This window comes from Alligator sinensis, unplaced genomic scaffold (assembly GCF_000455745.1).
Source record: "Alligator sinensis unplaced genomic scaffold, ASM45574v1 scaffold538_1, whole genome shotgun sequence".
NCBI lineage: Eukaryota > Metazoa > Chordata > Crocodylia > Alligatoridae > Alligator > Alligator sinensis.
In genome coordinates this window covers 369,859-386,872 of record NW_005842999.1, presented here as the reverse complement: position 1 = coordinate 386,872, position 17,014 = coordinate 369,859, and the positions used below count along the sequence as shown (strand labels likewise).

General features: G+C 43.1%; 1 protein-coding gene across 1 annotated transcript in view; it reads left to right on the top strand.

Moving 5' to 3' along the window:
* NPHP1 (nephrocystin 1) overlaps positions 1 to 17,014 on the top strand; it is a 71,583-nt gene that overhangs the window by 52,782 nt on the left and 1,787 nt on the right. Inside the window, exons 18-20 of the mRNA XM_025193025.1 lie at positions 1,542 to 1,654; positions 5,181 to 5,254; positions 11,915 to 11,959. Coding sequence (XP_025048810.1) covers positions 1,542 to 1,654; positions 5,181 to 5,254; positions 11,915 to 11,959 — 232 coding nt within the window. The remainder of the gene's footprint in view (positions 1 to 1,541; positions 1,655 to 5,180; positions 5,255 to 11,914; positions 11,960 to 17,014) is intronic.

The window sequence follows — 17,014 nt, the reverse complement described above, 5'->3', positions numbered from 1 at the left end:
CAGCAGAGGCGGCGGGGGAGCCATGTGCCGCTCAGGACTGACCAGTGCAGGTAGGGGAAAGTGCAGCTGAGCCCCTGCTGCTCCAGCTGGGCTCGTCCTGTCCCAACAGGCACATGGCTACTCCTCTTCCCACACGCACTGCGTTGGCAGTGTCAAGCTGACGCGGTGTGTGTGGGAACCTTGTCCCTTCCCCAGCCCTTCAGCAGCCATTAGGAAGCTGCTGAGGGGCTGGGGGAGGGACAAGGGGTGGGAACGAAAGTAAACCGTGTTTACTTTCATTTCCCATTGCAGCACAGTGGGCCACAGAAAATGCCTTGGCGGGCCGCATGTTGGACAAGCTTGCCGTAGAGGTACCTCTGCTAATGGTATAGAGATCATTTCCCTCTGCATTGGGCACATCTACATGAGATATTTACTACGCAGTTGACTAATTTTTCTGTGCACAGTTGGCTGGGGCACAGGTTGCTTCAGTGTGGGGCTAGCCAGAAGGCAACTCTTGTGCCTCAGCCAGCTGCTCCACAGCATATGGAGACAGGTTGGAGCAGCCCTGGCCTGGCAGGCTGACCCCCCAGGTCCCCTGCAAGCCTGGGGTGCTCTGACCCAGCTTCATGTGTTGCACACAGTTTATTCATGCACATTAATTGCATGTGTAGGTGTGCCCATTCTTTATTTGTCTGGGTTAACAAAGCAGAACTGGGGACTTTCTGTATGAGGGAGTAGAGCTATTTATCCAAAAAAAAAACCCCAAAGCAGTAAAAGTGAAAGTGGAGTCATCCAAGTATTCAAGTAAGATATAAGTCTCTGTGTTCAAGCAAGGTTAAAGTTAATAGAGCTGATTTAACCATCAGATCATCTGGGCCAGATTCTGAACTCAGGACAGCACATTTTGGTGCTCTGAAATTTAAGTCAGCATGTGACTTGTATTTGGATTAAATGTCTGAAGACAGAGAATTATTTTGGCACATCCAGTATACGTGGTTGCTTTTAATATTTGCAAATAATTTATACCTTATTTCACTGATTAAACGTCTTTAAAAACAGGCTCTGAATTTAGATGGGCAGTATTGCTGTAGTTGCTACATAAACTAACCTGGTCATGAATGTTTGATCCCATCTTGCTGTAATCATTGGGATTTTTGCCAATGACTTCTTTTGAAGAAGTTCCTTGTTCTTTAAGTGTAAATGGCATTCCAAGGGCCTTCCTAGGATTTAAATTCTGTTCTTCTCTGGAAAATATCTAAAACTAAATTGATATTTTAATGACTGTTCTGCTGTTTAGTTGCTCAGATGTAGAACACCTTTAGTTAGCTGTCATTTTCTGTCTCCTAAATGTCTTTTTCATCAGTAACACAGAAGTACTTCAATCACTCTTTATGAAAGAAAGTATATCTACACACTTTTGGCTTACTGCATCTGTTATTACTTCCAATAGATATTTATTCATGTACATTGATGTGGTTGTAATACCTATTCAGGTTCACAGGATTGCTTTCCATGAGCTATTTTGAATATAGATACAAAACCTTGTATTTCTCTTATAGTCTGCTACCAGAAACATTGATTGGCAGCATGTGCTACATTCACCTCTTGATACTTTATCGACAAATTCTTGGTGATGTGCTCCTAAAGGACAGAATAAGCGCACAGAGTGCTGGTAAGAATTGTTATTGTGGCAAATTATGAAAAATCAATATTGTGAGTTATTCTGGTTAATTATTTCTCAAAGGTATATTGTACTTGCTACTTGCAGAGAAAGCGTATTGGGTTAGAGGGTTAGATAGATCTTTCGTCTTAACCAGTGTGGCAATTCTGATGTTTGTATGAATAATAATGCCAGGGGAAAAAAGGGAGTGTTTTTTGTCCTTTGCTTCCAAGTACTTAAAAGTACTTGCAGCAGAAATAAGTGGTTAGCCATGTTAGTCTGAAGTCAGGTAGAAGATATGGGAGGGTAACACCTTAGAAGCTAGCTAACTGGTTCAGAAAGGCATGAGCTTTTGTAGGAAACAACCAACTTTGTTAGATGCTGCTAAATCCATTCATAGCATCTGACAAAGTAGCATGTTTCCTATAGAAGCTCATACCTCTCTGAGCCGCTTCGTTTCTAAAGGCATTTATACATGTGCTCTGGGAGTTGGGCGGGGGAAGTGCTTTAGACTACCCGGAGCATCTTGTGTATGAGTGTCCCCGCACTTCAAAATGGTGGCGGGGGTGCTTTATCTAAAGCTCATAGAAAGCACCCCCACCACCATTCAGAAGCACAGGGATGCTGATACATGAGACTCAGTCAAGTCTGCTCTGGCACACTGTAATTACAGCGCACAGCAGCAGCCTCCCTGCTTTATAGGCACCCCATGGTGCCACCCTGTAGTTTGTTTCAGTAAGAAAAGGCTTCCAGAATTTCCAGATGTTGTGCCTAGCAGAAAACAATGCACTGTCCTGAGATACAGTAAATAGTTTTCTCTCCTAAAAAGAGATAATATATATTCACAACATAACATAGCCCAGCCAGCTAGGATGACATTATAAAAATTAAAACTAGCTAAGGCTCTAAATCTGACTAGCAATAATTGCTATATAAACTAACTTAGTAAGAAGGGTTTGATCAAACCCCATTGTAATCAATGGGTGTTTTGTTGTTGCCTACATTAGGAGAAGAATCAGACCTTTAAAGCATATTTATTTCATTCTCTCCAATTTCTGCCATAAGTAGGGTTTAAATCAGGTTCCTGCCTTGGAAAAAAATCTGTCCCTAATAGGCACTCTCTCCCCAGTCTGAGAAAACTTTCATGAGTTCCAGTTTAAGAAAGATCTGTGTTCCATTTCTTTCTGTTTGATGTAATCCTACATATGTTGTTTCATGGAAAGAGTAGAAGTAGCACACCCTATCTAGACTGCATACATATTATAACCATTCAGTTTGAAGAAATATTATTTGCATTTTTTCCATGGAAGTTAAATGAAACCCATTCTGCTCGAGTCACTCTTACAGAGTCCCTAAATGTCATTCTCATCTGCTCAAGATTAGCTGTATATTCAATTTTGTAACACTTTAACTTGTGTCAAATGAGTTTCATATTTGACTTAAATTCCCATAATGGAAGGCAAACAGTACAAATCAAATTTTGTTTTCAGTGAAGTATGAATGAAGTGTTTTCAGTGAAGCTTTCAAGAAAACACACAAGTGAATACTGTATGAATTCTGTAACATTTGTATTAATACACTGTTCACTGAGGGATTCACAATACTTGTTTCTCATAAATTAGAATCAACCTGTTGTTCCTCCATTGTTTCCACTTCACCTCAAAATTTCTACATCATGCTTTGTTGATCCCAAATGTGTGTCTTTGTAGTATGTGGCATGACAGTGCATGCAGTTTGCCCTCAGATGAGGCTTTTGCTCAGTTCTTGTAAACATTTCTAAGTTCCTCTTAACTGTCAAGATCAAATGTTTTGCTTGTTAATTTTTAATGAGTACATTCCTATGCTTTCCACAAGAGATCAGGTAAGTATTTCTATACTTAAGACTAATAATTTTCCCCACATTTTGTCAATTGTGGAGACAGGCAGAGAAGTGGAGGAACTCTTAAGGCTTACATTCAGCTGTGGAAAGAACAAAGCAAGATACGGGTTTAGATTTTTCCTTTTAAAAACATAACCATCACTGCACACTTTTTTTCTTAATGTGCCTATTGTTACAGTCATTATAGAAATACAAAAAATTGCAACTCTCAGTCATTGTGTAGTGGGTTGATAGTTTTTCATACTGCAAAATGATACTGTCTGAATATTCCTTGATCTTTCTCCTGTGTCTCTGTATTAGGCTTTTGAAATAATACACGGTCTACTTCTATAGTAAAAGACTTTGAATCTGCACTTACCAAAATACTTAAGCTAACAATTTCAGTCCATAGCTAGGCACTTAAATAGTAGTTTCAGTTTTAAAAAGTACCCAAAGCTATAACTACCATCACATCTTTCACTGAAGTTAATCTCCACAGTTAGTACATTGGAAAATCAGGCTTTTATTCAGTTTTTCTGATGTGCATGCTCTCATTTTATTTAATAAAACCATAAACTGAAAAATGATAGATTATTCAGGTCAGAAGAGTCCTTCTGATCATCTAGTTTGATTGCCTGACTAATGTGGATCAAAGAACTTCATTCTGTAAATTTTTTAGAATGATTTGTAACTTCTTTTTGAGCTATATGGTGTCTTTTTGAAAAGACTGAACATTAATTTTAAAGATTTCAAGTAATGGAGACTCCGTCATAGCCCTTTGAAAGCTGTTCTAAGGGTTAATCTCCTTCACTAAGCATTTGCACCTTGTTTCTGTATAAATCCTGTTTTCAGCTGTTGGATTCTCACTATATCCTTTTGTGTATGGGAAAAACAAAATAAAGTGCATGATAATCAGGTTTATGTCAAAGGTATTTATGTATTTTGAGTTACTAAAATTCCTGGAAAAAATCAGTTCACAGAGTTTTTAGTCTCTTAGAAAAAGCAGTTTAGTTTTATTTTACTTTCCAGGAATAGTTGGATAATAGTAAGCTGCTAACGTTTCCTACACCTTGAGAATTTCACTTTTACAATACGAAAATAGCAGCACATAGGCACCAACTTCATGCATGCTGTGGGGCTCAAACAACCACTGAAAAAAATTAGCACCCACAGGCCCATGCTTGCAGATGTTAAAAATAAAAAAATCCACTTTATGGGAAGAAGCAGTGCGTGACTTCAACCCAGCTCTGCAGTGTCTGTAAAGATCAAGCGCATCAGCAGGGCTTTGGCGCTTTTAGCTAAAGCTAATTCGATCAGCTATTAGATAAAAGTGCCAAAAAAGCCCCACTAAAGTGCCAGATGCTGCAGAGCTTTAACGCACTGCCTCTTCTGGGCATCCATGGGGCTCAGCAGGGGAACGCACTGAGTTAAAAGTAAAGTGCTGTTTTTTCGGGGGATAGTTTTTGTGTGTGCAACACCCACCAGCAAAAAACAAAGTTGGTGCCTAAGTAGCAGCACATTTGCAGTTGTTTATATTCTAGGGCTGTTAGAAATTATGAGAGAATGCAGTGGTATACAAAATCATCAAATGCTTCTGTAAGCCATTTTTAACATTCCTGTAGTCTTATCTAAAAATCTTATGAATTGTAACAAAATGTGTATGCTTCTTTTCCATTTCAGATTTAATTAGTAATCCTATTTTAGCAACTTTTCCCAAGCTTATGGAGCAGCCTGATCTTATGGATGCATTTAGGGTATGTAATACATGTTATATTGAAGAATCATCTGCTGCTTCTAGACCAGTGGGTCTCAACCAGGGAGACCTGGGTGCCTTGAGATCCTTTCAAGTGTACCACAGGCTGCCATGCATTGTTAGCACTGTTTAGTATACAAACAAGATTCACAAAATAAACCCAGGAATTTCAAATAGGAATGCACAGTGTTAAATCCATTTTGACCTCTTGTGACCTTTCTGAGTTCTTTGCAACAGAGAAATTGCTCTATTTTTCCATAGTTGAAAACAGAATGAAAAGTAAGAGCTGGTATTTTCCCAGGGGTGCCTGGAGTCTAAAAAGGTTGAGATCAACTCTTCTAGACTTTGACTATATTGCAGTATATTTGACCTCATACATTACCAAATGTATAAAATATACATAAACATACAATATAATACATAAAATATGGAGGTTCTGTTGTTCTTGTTTTATGTACATGCATAGTGAATGCTGTGCATTCCTCCCAGACTTGATTGCATTCATAATTATGATACAGAGTATCAAGTAAATCTGGTAGAAGTAAAGCACAGCGATTATATAATACTTCCCATTTTGCCTGGAGAAAAGTATTTTGGCTGGGAGAAGGTTATCTAAAACTTTTTTTTAAAAGGGATAACTGAAAAAGTGATTTACTAAACTATTCTTGACAAATTTTGGACCTTTTGTTCTGTATTGGGTACTTTTGTAGTCTTTCATGAGCAATACCATATTTACTCGATTCTAAGACAGAGAAAAAAGCCCCTTGACTTAGAATAGAGCATTGGTGGGGCGGGGGGCAGGGGGTTGGGCACCAGCCCCTATCCAAGGTTGGGACTGTAACCACAGTTGTTGCCTCCCCCCTCCATCCCTCCCCTGCAGCCTCTTCCACCAATCTCTATGCCCCTGCCCTCCACAGCCTCTGCTCCCCTGCCTGCTCCTCTCCCTCTCCAATTTACCCTTGCTCCACACTGGCAGAGTCTGTCCTGGCTGCTGCCTGGGGCACTGAGAATAGCCCCAACCCAGCCCTGTAGCACACATGGCCTGCATGGCTGCCATGCGGCCTGGGCTGGGGTTACGCTCAGTGGCCCAGGCTAAAATGGGGACAGAGTAAAACAAAATTAACTGCTGGCATGGAGCAAGGGGGAGGGGAAGAGGGGAAGCAGGGCTGTGGGGAGGGAGAAAGGGGAAGCAGAGGCTGTTCAGAGGAGGGGGAAGAAGGGAGCAGAGGCTGGGGTGGGAGGGGGACAGAGGGAGCAAAGGCTGTTTAGATGGGGAGAGGGAAAGGGGAGCAGAGGCTGGGGAAAGGGGCAGAACAAGGGGCAGAGGGAGGGCAGGAAGATGTGGCAGGGGGGGAGACACAAGCAGGGGGCAAGCTACTTCACCTCCCAACACCACCTGCACCCCACTGCCTGCCCCCCTGCAGCAGTGGAAGGAGATAAATTAAAGATGTTCCTCCAATAATTAGATTGTATACATGAAAATTATTTTAAAATATATGCTAGGTTTTCAGTTGTAGCTGTGTTGGTGTAAGGACATAGGCATGCAAGGTTCTTTGAGTAGATGTGATATCTTTTATTAGACCAACTGAGTAGTTGGTAAAAAGTTCTTGGCAAGCTTTCAGGTGCAGCCACCCTTCTTCAGGCATAGGGAGTCTGCTGTTCTCTGAAGAAGGGTGATTGCACCTGAAAGCTTAACAATAACTTTTTTCCAACTACTCAGTTAATCTAATAAAAGATATCACATCTGCTCAAAGAACCTTGCCATTTTAAAATATATACCTTTTCCTTCTATATAATCTAATTATTGTGGGGGTTGACTTAAATTTGGGCTCATCTTAGTTTCAAATAAATACAGTGATATTAACACCTTGCAATGTTTAATGCCTTGATCCTTACAACAGTTTTTTTTAAATGCCTAAATAACTAAATGCTGAGTTATATCTAGCCCTGAGTGACTTGTCCAAGAGACTGGGAAGACCCTGACAGTATGGAATTGAATACTGGTCCCTCCTAATAGCATATAGACTATACTACCCTTCATATTAACATAGCCATTGTTTTTATTTGTAAATTGTCTGTAATTTGGTTTAGTAGATTATTGCTAGGCTGCACAATTTCTGAGCAGCCAGAGGGTGCCTGCAGCATGAGTTCTTCTGCCCCCCACCTTATCCCACAGGCACTGCCATGTCTCCTCCACCATGTCAGCAGTGTGCCCCCTCCCCCCCCACCCCTTGCTTAAGTTATGGGCTCCCCATGCCCCTGTGGTGAGTTCTGCCCTGCCCTCAGGGGTGAGGGCAGGAAGCAGAAGCTGGAAAAGGGAGTAGAAACCTGGAGAAAGTGTTGACAACCCAATAACTTCGTTTTTTTACTGACAATTTGCAAAGTTGTTACTGACAGGCTTTTTTATTGACATGTGTTTTTACTGTAGTAAAAAAATATATTCTTGGTTTTACACTTGACATTCACCCCGACTGCAACCCTCACTATGCTGTCCTGCCCAGCCTACCCACCCCCAGCCTTACCCCTGCCAGCCTGCTTTCCCCATCCCAGGACAGACCCCAAAAGAAGCCTACCTTGAACCCAGTAGTATTGGGAAGCAGCAACAGCAGCGTGTGGCTAGAGGGGAAGGGGTCCACAAAATACTGAAAGAAGGCTTCCTTCAGCATGCTTTGCTCCCACTTGGACATCAGGTTGTGTGGTTCTGCTATTTCTGTGCTTCAGTCAAGGTCCAGCTGTCCCCATTTTTTCCTAGAACGAAGCTTCACAAAGCAGCAAGAACTTGACTGTTTTTACAGAGGACTTAAATTTATTTACAGACTGTATAGACAGGCATTTTTGGCCTGAATTTTTACCAACTGCCCATAAATTTATGGACAGTTAGCAACCCTGCCTGCAGACCCCACCAGTAATAGTGGTGGTAATGGTAGTAACAGGAGCAATGGGAGGAGCAGCAGTCAGGTGGGAGCTTGCAGGCCACCAGATGGACAGCCCTGGATTATTGCATTCTGCATATTGGAGTCAGGTGTCACTGCATGACATTAGCAGGTAGCTGATGAGATGTAGATCACTTTGGTTAAGCAGCTCTACCTACATCATCATTGAAGCAGGTGGTGGTCAAACATTGAGAAAAGTAGTGGTTTTCAGTGTGGACTAATTGAGTATTTACTCATCTTCTATGAGGGGTTTTGTAAGTCATGATGAGCCCTGTGTTGCAGTGGCTACACTGCTAGCAAGTGCCAAGCTTGCTACTTTAAAGCTGGCAAGGGTATGTCTGCACAAGATGCAGTCATTGCAGTATAAGGGGACCTTGTATCTCACACCCTCCACCATGGATGTCATGGTACCAGGCAATGGCAAGTTATTGTTCCACAAGAGAACCATTGTCCAAGCTTCTGTTACAGCCTGGATTTGGAAGAATATAAACTGTGTAAGAGTCACTCAACCCAGAGAGGAGTTTGGATGATGCCTGATCTTTGGTCTGGTGATTTAAGCTCTGTGCTGGGATGTTAGATACATGTAGGTTCACATCTGCTCTGAGTGAGATGGGAACCTAGAATTGGGGTCCCTGGCTTACTGGACAAGTGTCCTAACCATTCAGCAATTGAGGCTGAAACAGGTCTGAAGTGATCTGGGCTCTGGTGTCAGAAGCAGACTGCCTAAGTTCGCTGACAACATAAAACTTTGGGGAAGATTATTCACACTTGAGGATAGGCTGATGATCCAGGCCAGCCTTGATAGGCTTGCAAGGTGGGTGGATGAAAACTTGATGGCATTCAATACAGAGAAATGCAAGGAGCTCCACCTCGGAGCGGGGGGAACACAACAGACACACCCCATCACAATATATAGGCTCAGCAATGCTACGCTTGCTAGCTCTATGACCAAAAGAGATTTGGGGGTCAAGATGAACATGAGCCAACAATGTGATACCAAAGCCAGCAAAGTGAACAAAATTCTGGCTTGTATCAACCGGTACATCTCAAGCAAGACCCAGGATGTCATCCTCCTGCTGTACTTGACCTTGGTGAGGCCACAGCTGGAGTACTGCATGCAATTATAGCCTCCGCAATTCAGGAGGGACATGGAGAAGCTTGAAAGAGTCCAGAGGAGAGCTACGTGTATGATCAGAAGTCAAGAGAACAGGCCTTATGAAGAGAGGCTGCGAGCTATGGGACTCTTCAGCCTGGAGAAGCGCAGGCTCAGGGGGGACCTGGTGGCAGCCTATAAATACATAAGGGGTGTGCATCAGGATCTAGGGGAATAATGCCAGTTCACCAGAGCACCCCCAAGGAATGACAAGGCCCAGTGGTCACAAACTCCTGCAAGACCATTTTAGGCTGGACATAAGGAAAAACTTCATTGTCTAAGCTCCCAAGGCATAGAACAGACTCCCCCTAGAGGTGGTGCAAGCACCTACTCTGGACACTTAAGAAACATTTGGATGTTTATCTTGCTGGGATCCTTTGACCCTAGCTGACTTCCTGCCCCTTGGGCAGGGGGCTGGACCCGATGATCTCATGAGGTCCCTTCGAGCCCTAACGTCTATGAAAAAAATACCCGTAAAGGCCCTTCTTCTTCAGAGACTAATATCTAGTAGTCAGAGGTTTCTGGCCTACCTTTTCATGCTCTGGATGGCAGGATGTATCTACAGTTGGTGCACATATGTGACCGTGTGTGTTGCCAATGTGTAGCCTACTGGGCAGGCTCAGTCTACATGTGCACGCTTATGCGCCTACACTGCAGAAGAAATAGAATTGCTACCTGCAAGCAAGTGGCATTTTTGACATTTAGCAGCTGAAAGCTGCCATTTAGTTGCACAAAGGGAAATAGAATTCCACTCTAAGTTTTACTGACAAAAGCTTTAACATGTTATATTGTATTTCAAAAATTATTTGATTAAATTCAACCTGTATTGCTGTACTTAGCTTTCTTCTGTTTCAGAAACATACTAGATCACTAAGAAAAATGTGGAATTTTGTGGCATTTGTAAGTGTTTGATATTCCCAGTAGTATCTGCACAATTCAGGGTTCCAATGAAATACCAAGTATTTGGTATGTGGGATATGGAAAAAAAATCCCTTTGATTCATAGATTGTAAGGGACTGGAAGGGATCTCGCAAGATCATCAGGCACAGGTGTCTGGTGCCTCTTGAGTCAGGGGGGTACGTGCCCCCCTCCCCCCCCCACACCAGTCAGTGACTGGGGGATACCCCAGCGGCCAATCCCGCTGGCGGGGGGGGGCCCAGCAGCTGATTCTGCAGCCCATCTCACTCACTGAAAAAGCGGCCGTGCAGCTTCCATAACTCTCGTGGCCACGTCCGGAAGCAGTGCGGCTGCTTTTGCTGGCGGTCCCGCTCCCTGGCCGGCACTCGTGCGTGGGGCACTGGTGCTCCCACCTGCCCTCCTGCCCACTGGCTAAACAGGAAGCATTGTGGCTGGACAGGGGGTGCACCAGCGCTCTCAGGGTGCATGTGCACCCTGTGCACCCACTATTTGTCGCCCCTGTCATCAGGTCCAGCCCCCCTGCACTAGGCAGGAAAGACATCTGGGGTCAGGTGACCCCAGCGAAGTAACTGTCTAGTCTCCTCTTGAAGATTTCCAGGTTAGGTGATTGCATTACCTCTGGAGGGAGTTTAAACCGGTACACTGCTGTCTCCCTGACAGACTGAGAAAATAGCTCTTAGGTGTGACCTCTCCTAGTCATCTGAAGATGCCTGATAGTATGTTAATTTTTCAGTTTTTTTTGGAGGGGGGTGGAATTTTTCAACTCTTCTCTCGCTCGAGTTCAAATAAAGCTTTCCAAAGTTAAATTGATTCTACTAAAGAAGATCAAACGGTTAAGACAGATCAAGTTTTAGAAAAAACAGTCTCAGCTCTTTTTAAATGGGGATGTAACTAGCTAGTCTTGTTTGTGAAGATTTCTATCTCATTTGATCCAGTGATCTTTATTTAAATAAAATTGGACTGCTCCATCAAGTCTCACATGAGCGAGTGGTAAAGGTAAGTACATGAATGGCTAAATACAGATGTGAACTAAATAAAAAAATAATCAAGCAAAAAAGGTCACACGCAATTCCATGTTGAAACTCCACAGATCTTGGCAAAAATTCACAGATCAAAATTTTGATCTTTAAGGTAAACAGACCTGACTTTACCAAAAATCTTGTAAATTACTAATATATCTACTAATGACCATAATTAACCACCCTCTGAGCAAGAGACCTGGAAACCATCTCTGTTTATTCCTTGAATCCTTCTGGAAATCTCTGGGACAATGGCATTTCCCAGTGAATGAGAAGAAAACTCACTATCTGGTCTTCCAGGGCTTCTTAAGAGACCTTTTTTCTCTCCCCCACCATTGCCATCCTCTGTCCTCCATCCACCCCAAATACTGTTCTGTTTAAATGTGCTCGCTCTGAAGAATTTTTGGTGATAATTAGGCAGTTAGGTGGTGGGAGGACCAATTCTGGATTTGGGCTAGAAAACTCTGCTTTCTGCTTGGTGTCCTAATGTATTTTCCAATATTTAGGGAAATTTGCTCATGTATGAAATGGATTGAATGAAGTCAAAGAAATACCTCTTGCAACTGAAAATTGTCTTGATGTGCATCTTCACAATTTTTAAAACTCAGTCTGATATAATGTTTTGTGTTTTATTTCAGAGTGCTTGGGCAGAAAAAGAGAGCACATTAAAGAGATCAGAGAAGGTACTGAAGTACAGGTTTTCTCAGCATCATATTAAAGCTACAAAAACAGAAGCATTTCTATCAGTGTTGTGGCTAGTTTCAGCTATTCTAGTCTTTACTATAATAGAGTCAGAAAAGAATAAGTCCTTTAACTGCAGACCTTCACTTTTTTTTCATCCATATTTATAGTAGCAAGTTACCAGAGCAGGGTTATGAAATAAAGTTGTGATGTTAGCTAGCTTTTTTCATTATTAACATAGCATTGCAGGTGACTATCACTCATGGCTTTGCAGCTTTCATAGTTTCTGTGAAACAGCTATGTATCTTAACAGTAAGAGTAGTTCTGTGAGAGCTTCTGTACATGTGGATCCTGCTTGTAGCACCTGCTCCCATGGCACAGGAGTTTGTAAAGCTTTCATAAGCAGCGTCTATTCAGGGTCATGTATGTGCCCTGCATATTCTTGCGCTCCCCTCTGCCACCCCTAATCGAGGGCAGAAAGGGCAGGGTGACCCCAACATTCATTCAGTTCTTTCTCTGCTCAGAGTCCCGATGAGTCCACTCCAAGCTGTGGAGGAGGAGAGCACGTTGTGGGATCCATCTATACGGAACTTGATAAATAACCATTTCCTCCTCTTTCAGTGCCAGTATATGTGGGTCTTACTCAGGTTATTAGCAAGCAGGCTGGTCCTGTAGTTGCTGGGAGTTAGGAGTTCATCTGAATAACAATTCCCACATAGGCACCTGCTGTTTCTACTGCCAGTAGCACATAATTAGAGGTTTACCAAACTCGAGGAGGTGGCTGGCCAGCCCATTTCAAGGGCAGATCACAGGGCTGGCTACCATATTTGCAGGTTGAACACAGCAGGGCCCCACCCCATGCCTCTGATTGGCTGAGGGGCCCCAGGAGTCCTGCCCCACCCCACAGATTGGCCCATGACCTGAAACCACAGTTTAATAACCTTGTTTAAGCCACGGGAAACCATTAAATCATATGTCATTTTACATAACCCCTCCTCCCCTCTATAGCCCTGAGCCTTCATTTGCATAACCCTGCCTCCAGTCTCACTCTTCCACTCCTTTCCTCACCTTTCATTCCATTCTTTGCATAACTCCACCCATATTCTACACCTCCCACCTTTGGGAATCACTCTGCCTCCTTCCCCGTCATTCCATTATTTGCATAACCCTGCCCCCTGTAGAGACAGTTCCGTCCCCCCACACATCCTGCCTCCCCCACTCCCTGCCTCCTCCTCCTCCCTTGCACACCCTTCCTACCGGCCCTCCCCCTCCACATTCTCACCTTTGCTCCAAGACTGCAGGGCTTCCTGCATGCTTTTCTCCTTGCCAGTAAGTTTTGGGGGGTTTTGTTGGGGGCGGTTTTAAGCAAGCCCACCAAAAGTGTGGAGCCCACACTTTTTTTTTCACAGAGCCTGCCCAAAAATGTGGCTTCTGTGAAAATTATGCAGTTGTGATTTTGGTAGGTCCCTACATATAATGGTGGCCAACATGAGCCAGGGTTCTACTATCTGTTCTGCAGACCCCAGCCAAGGTATGTCACTGAGACAGCCTGAGCCTTGGTTGAACTAGCTCTAATATGAATTGGGAGATTTAATTTATTGATATTTTGCTGTTTTGAGGCAGTCCACAATCCAATTCAGTAGTCTGAGAGCCAAAACTGGTCTTCCCTTGGATCTGATGCTAGAAGAAACAAGTACTATAGGGTTTCTGAAGCTTGTTTTACTTAAATGAAACAAGGGTGGCTCTCCATACAAACAAGTTAGGCACTTTGGGCTCTTTTGCACATGCTCTGGGGGTGTTGGGGCAGGGGCCACTTTAATTAAAATGACTCCGAGAGCCACTCTAATTAAAGTGTCCACAGTGTCTCATATAACCAGGTTCCCTGTGCTTCAAAATGGTGGCAGGGAAGCTTTAACCATTTTGAAGTGTGGGGATGCTGATACACAAGACATGGGGGCTGCTGGAGTATGTTAATTAATCGAGCTTGCTCTGATGCTCTGTAATTAAAGTGCATCAGAGCAGCCTCCTCGCACATCTATAGGCACCCTTTATGTGCCCTCTGAAATGAAAATGGTCTTGGGAAAAGCTCCAGTAAGTGTATATGTTATTTCACATGAAATCCTGAAATCATTTTCAGAATAAATCTACAAGAGACTTCACTGTTTACAGTTTGCTCAGCGCTGAAGGAGTGGCCACTGAAAATGCCACCTTTGTTGCTAAATAGTGGATCAAGCAAGAAAATTACAGTTCCAGCAGTGGTTTTCTCAGTGCTGAAAGAACTAAGTTTGAGTCCCATGAAAGCTAATTTTATTGGGCTGATAGATAAACATGAGAAATATATTAACTATTTGATGAGACTAAAGCAAGACACACAATAAAGATTGTATGATCAGACAGCAAGTCAAGGTTGCCACTAACTCTGCATTCATTGAATTTAACAATAACAAGTGGTCCAGAATAAAAGAAATAGAAGATTGTGTCACATTGCAAATATGAATAGGAGCCCAAGAGGAAAAATGCTTTGACTCTGCTGTTTAAGTTCTTGTAGTGGAGGGCCACATACATTGCAATAGGATGTTCAAAATGTATGCATAGCAGCCACTGTAGGTCATCCAGATACCACAAGATCCTTAGGGTCTGGATGTAGAACAAGAACCCTATTCTAAGAAACCATGCTCTTTTGAAGTCATAGTGTTATGTACTGGTGATTAGACAAGTGTGTAAAATTTGAGAAGCAGAGAAGGGAAGGACAGCATAGGAGCTATTTGGATTACCCAAGTCCTGTCCTGTCACACTTTCTTCTGGACCTGGATAAGTACTGGGGGAAAGACATATCAGGTGAGACGACCACTGAATCAGAAAGGCATCTCCTGCTGATCCAAAGTGTTTCTGTAAGTGAGAACAAAGGGAAGAACATGTCAGGGCATCTAGGACCTGGAACCAACTTCCAAGAGAAGTGGTGCTGGCTCCTACCCTGGGGGTCTTGAAAAGGAGGCTGGGCGAACATCTGGGCAGGGTTGTTTGACCCCAGTACTCTTTCCTGCCATGGCAGGGAGTCGGACTAGATGATCTCCTCAGGTCCCTTCTGACCCTACCAACTATGAAACTATGAAACACTTATGATGTATGGTAGCAAAACACACCCAAGGGATTGCCACTTGCAAGACTTGAATCAGAAAATAAATATTTTTAGAGGCAGTTTGTGCAAGATGGAGGTTTTCCTGCTCAGTTAGTCTGCCAGCTCGTCAGTGTCTCAGGAAATGCAAAGCTGTCAAGTTAAACTTGATTTACAATATGCCACGCCCTTAACAAAATTGTTTCTTGGTGTAGGAAGCTTGTTCTTGTACCTCACTGGTAAGGTAAGGCACAGGCAATAGATTGTGTATCAAAGTTTGAACTCTTCTATTAAGAAGTGGTAGAAAGGGTTTACGCATGTCACCCATAATGTCCTTAATGTCCTTATGTGGGGTGCATTGCTGGCACCGCCTCACCCTAGCAACTCTCTCCTCTGCTCCCCTCACCTCTCTCCTGCCAGGGGTGGACCCCAGTACCCCCAACCTGGACAAAGCCCAGGGTCCCCCCATGCTGCTGAATGGGGGCACTCATACCTCCCTCCATTGGCTGCAGGCTGCTGCCAGCTGCCTGACAGATGACAGGGCAGTGTGGGGAGGCACGTGCCTTACAGCCAGTGAGGGATGACATAGTTGCTCGGCTGGGCTTGGCTGTCCTTGGCAATGTCCGGCATGCTGGGAGATGTGCGGGAGTGCCCCAGCCTTCCACCTCAGCCACTGCAGGCATCTACCTGCTTTCTCTAACACTGGTTAGAGAAAACTGCATAGATTGGATCAATTCTGCCTCGGCTTTTTGGCTGTCTGTACTTAGCCTATGAATTCAGCACCTATGGTCTGATATGAGATATCCTCTTCCCTTCTTCTTTGTTACTAAAAATGAAGAAAAATAATGCCCCTACTCCCTAAGGTACAGAATCTATCACAGCAAGCTTTGATGGTGAACCTACCTCTCATTGCATTACATTCATGTGGGAGTGTTTCCTGAAGAGGGACAGGGCTACATGCAAAAAAGTGTCGTCTGGAACTGTGTAGTATAATCATCCTAAATGGTGTACAAAACCCATTTGTTTATAGTAACTCCAGCACAAGCCTCCTTGAACAGAAAAAGATTGAAATCAATAAGGTTGGTAGAGGAAGCATATAGACATAGAAAGACTAGTCCAAGACCCCTGACTGTAACTAAATTAACAATTTTGATACCAATGACTGGGTTGAGAGGTATTAGTAGAAGAAAATGCTTCCTTTTTTAAAATCCAGGGCTCTGCTTCAAAGGTCTCTTGACAGTCAAATTGTGTAGCCAGCATAAAGGAAAACTTTTGATGAATGAACAACAGTAATCCAACTTGTGCCCTCTTAAACGACTCTGTACACCTTATGCTTTCAGGTAGATCTAGAATCCTTTAGAATACAAAGGCTCACCTGTCTTTATACTCTGTAATGTCTGCCCATCACAAGAAAGATTTTAGATTATTGTCTTCATCTCTAGTTTTCTGGAATGGACCACTATGGAGGCAAATGAGCTGATGTTGAAGGTATTGGGGATAAAGCAACCAAGACCATTTGGATAGTGGCCTGGAGCCAATAGAAGTGATATCCAAGGAAGGGCTGGAATTACACGTGCTTGACCCTTGTGGAAAGAATAAAGGAAAGAACATCTTCTCTGTCACTTTTCATAATGCAGTTTTATCAGGGGAAGCATCTTCAAATAGAATTGGACTCCCTTGGTACCATAGTATCTCAGTGCATGAAAGTATGGTGCAAGAAACATTAAGGCCAGCATTTAATATACACAAGATGAGATGCAAACAACTTGCATACACAGTACATAGCAATGTGAAAATGCTGTAGTTTATATCATAGGGATTTTTTATTAAAGCATCATGGATTTATCAACTCGAATTATCTGAAAACTTATAGATTCATAGATTCATAGATGTTAGGGTCGGAAGGGACCTCAATAGATCATCGAGTCCGACCCCCTGCATA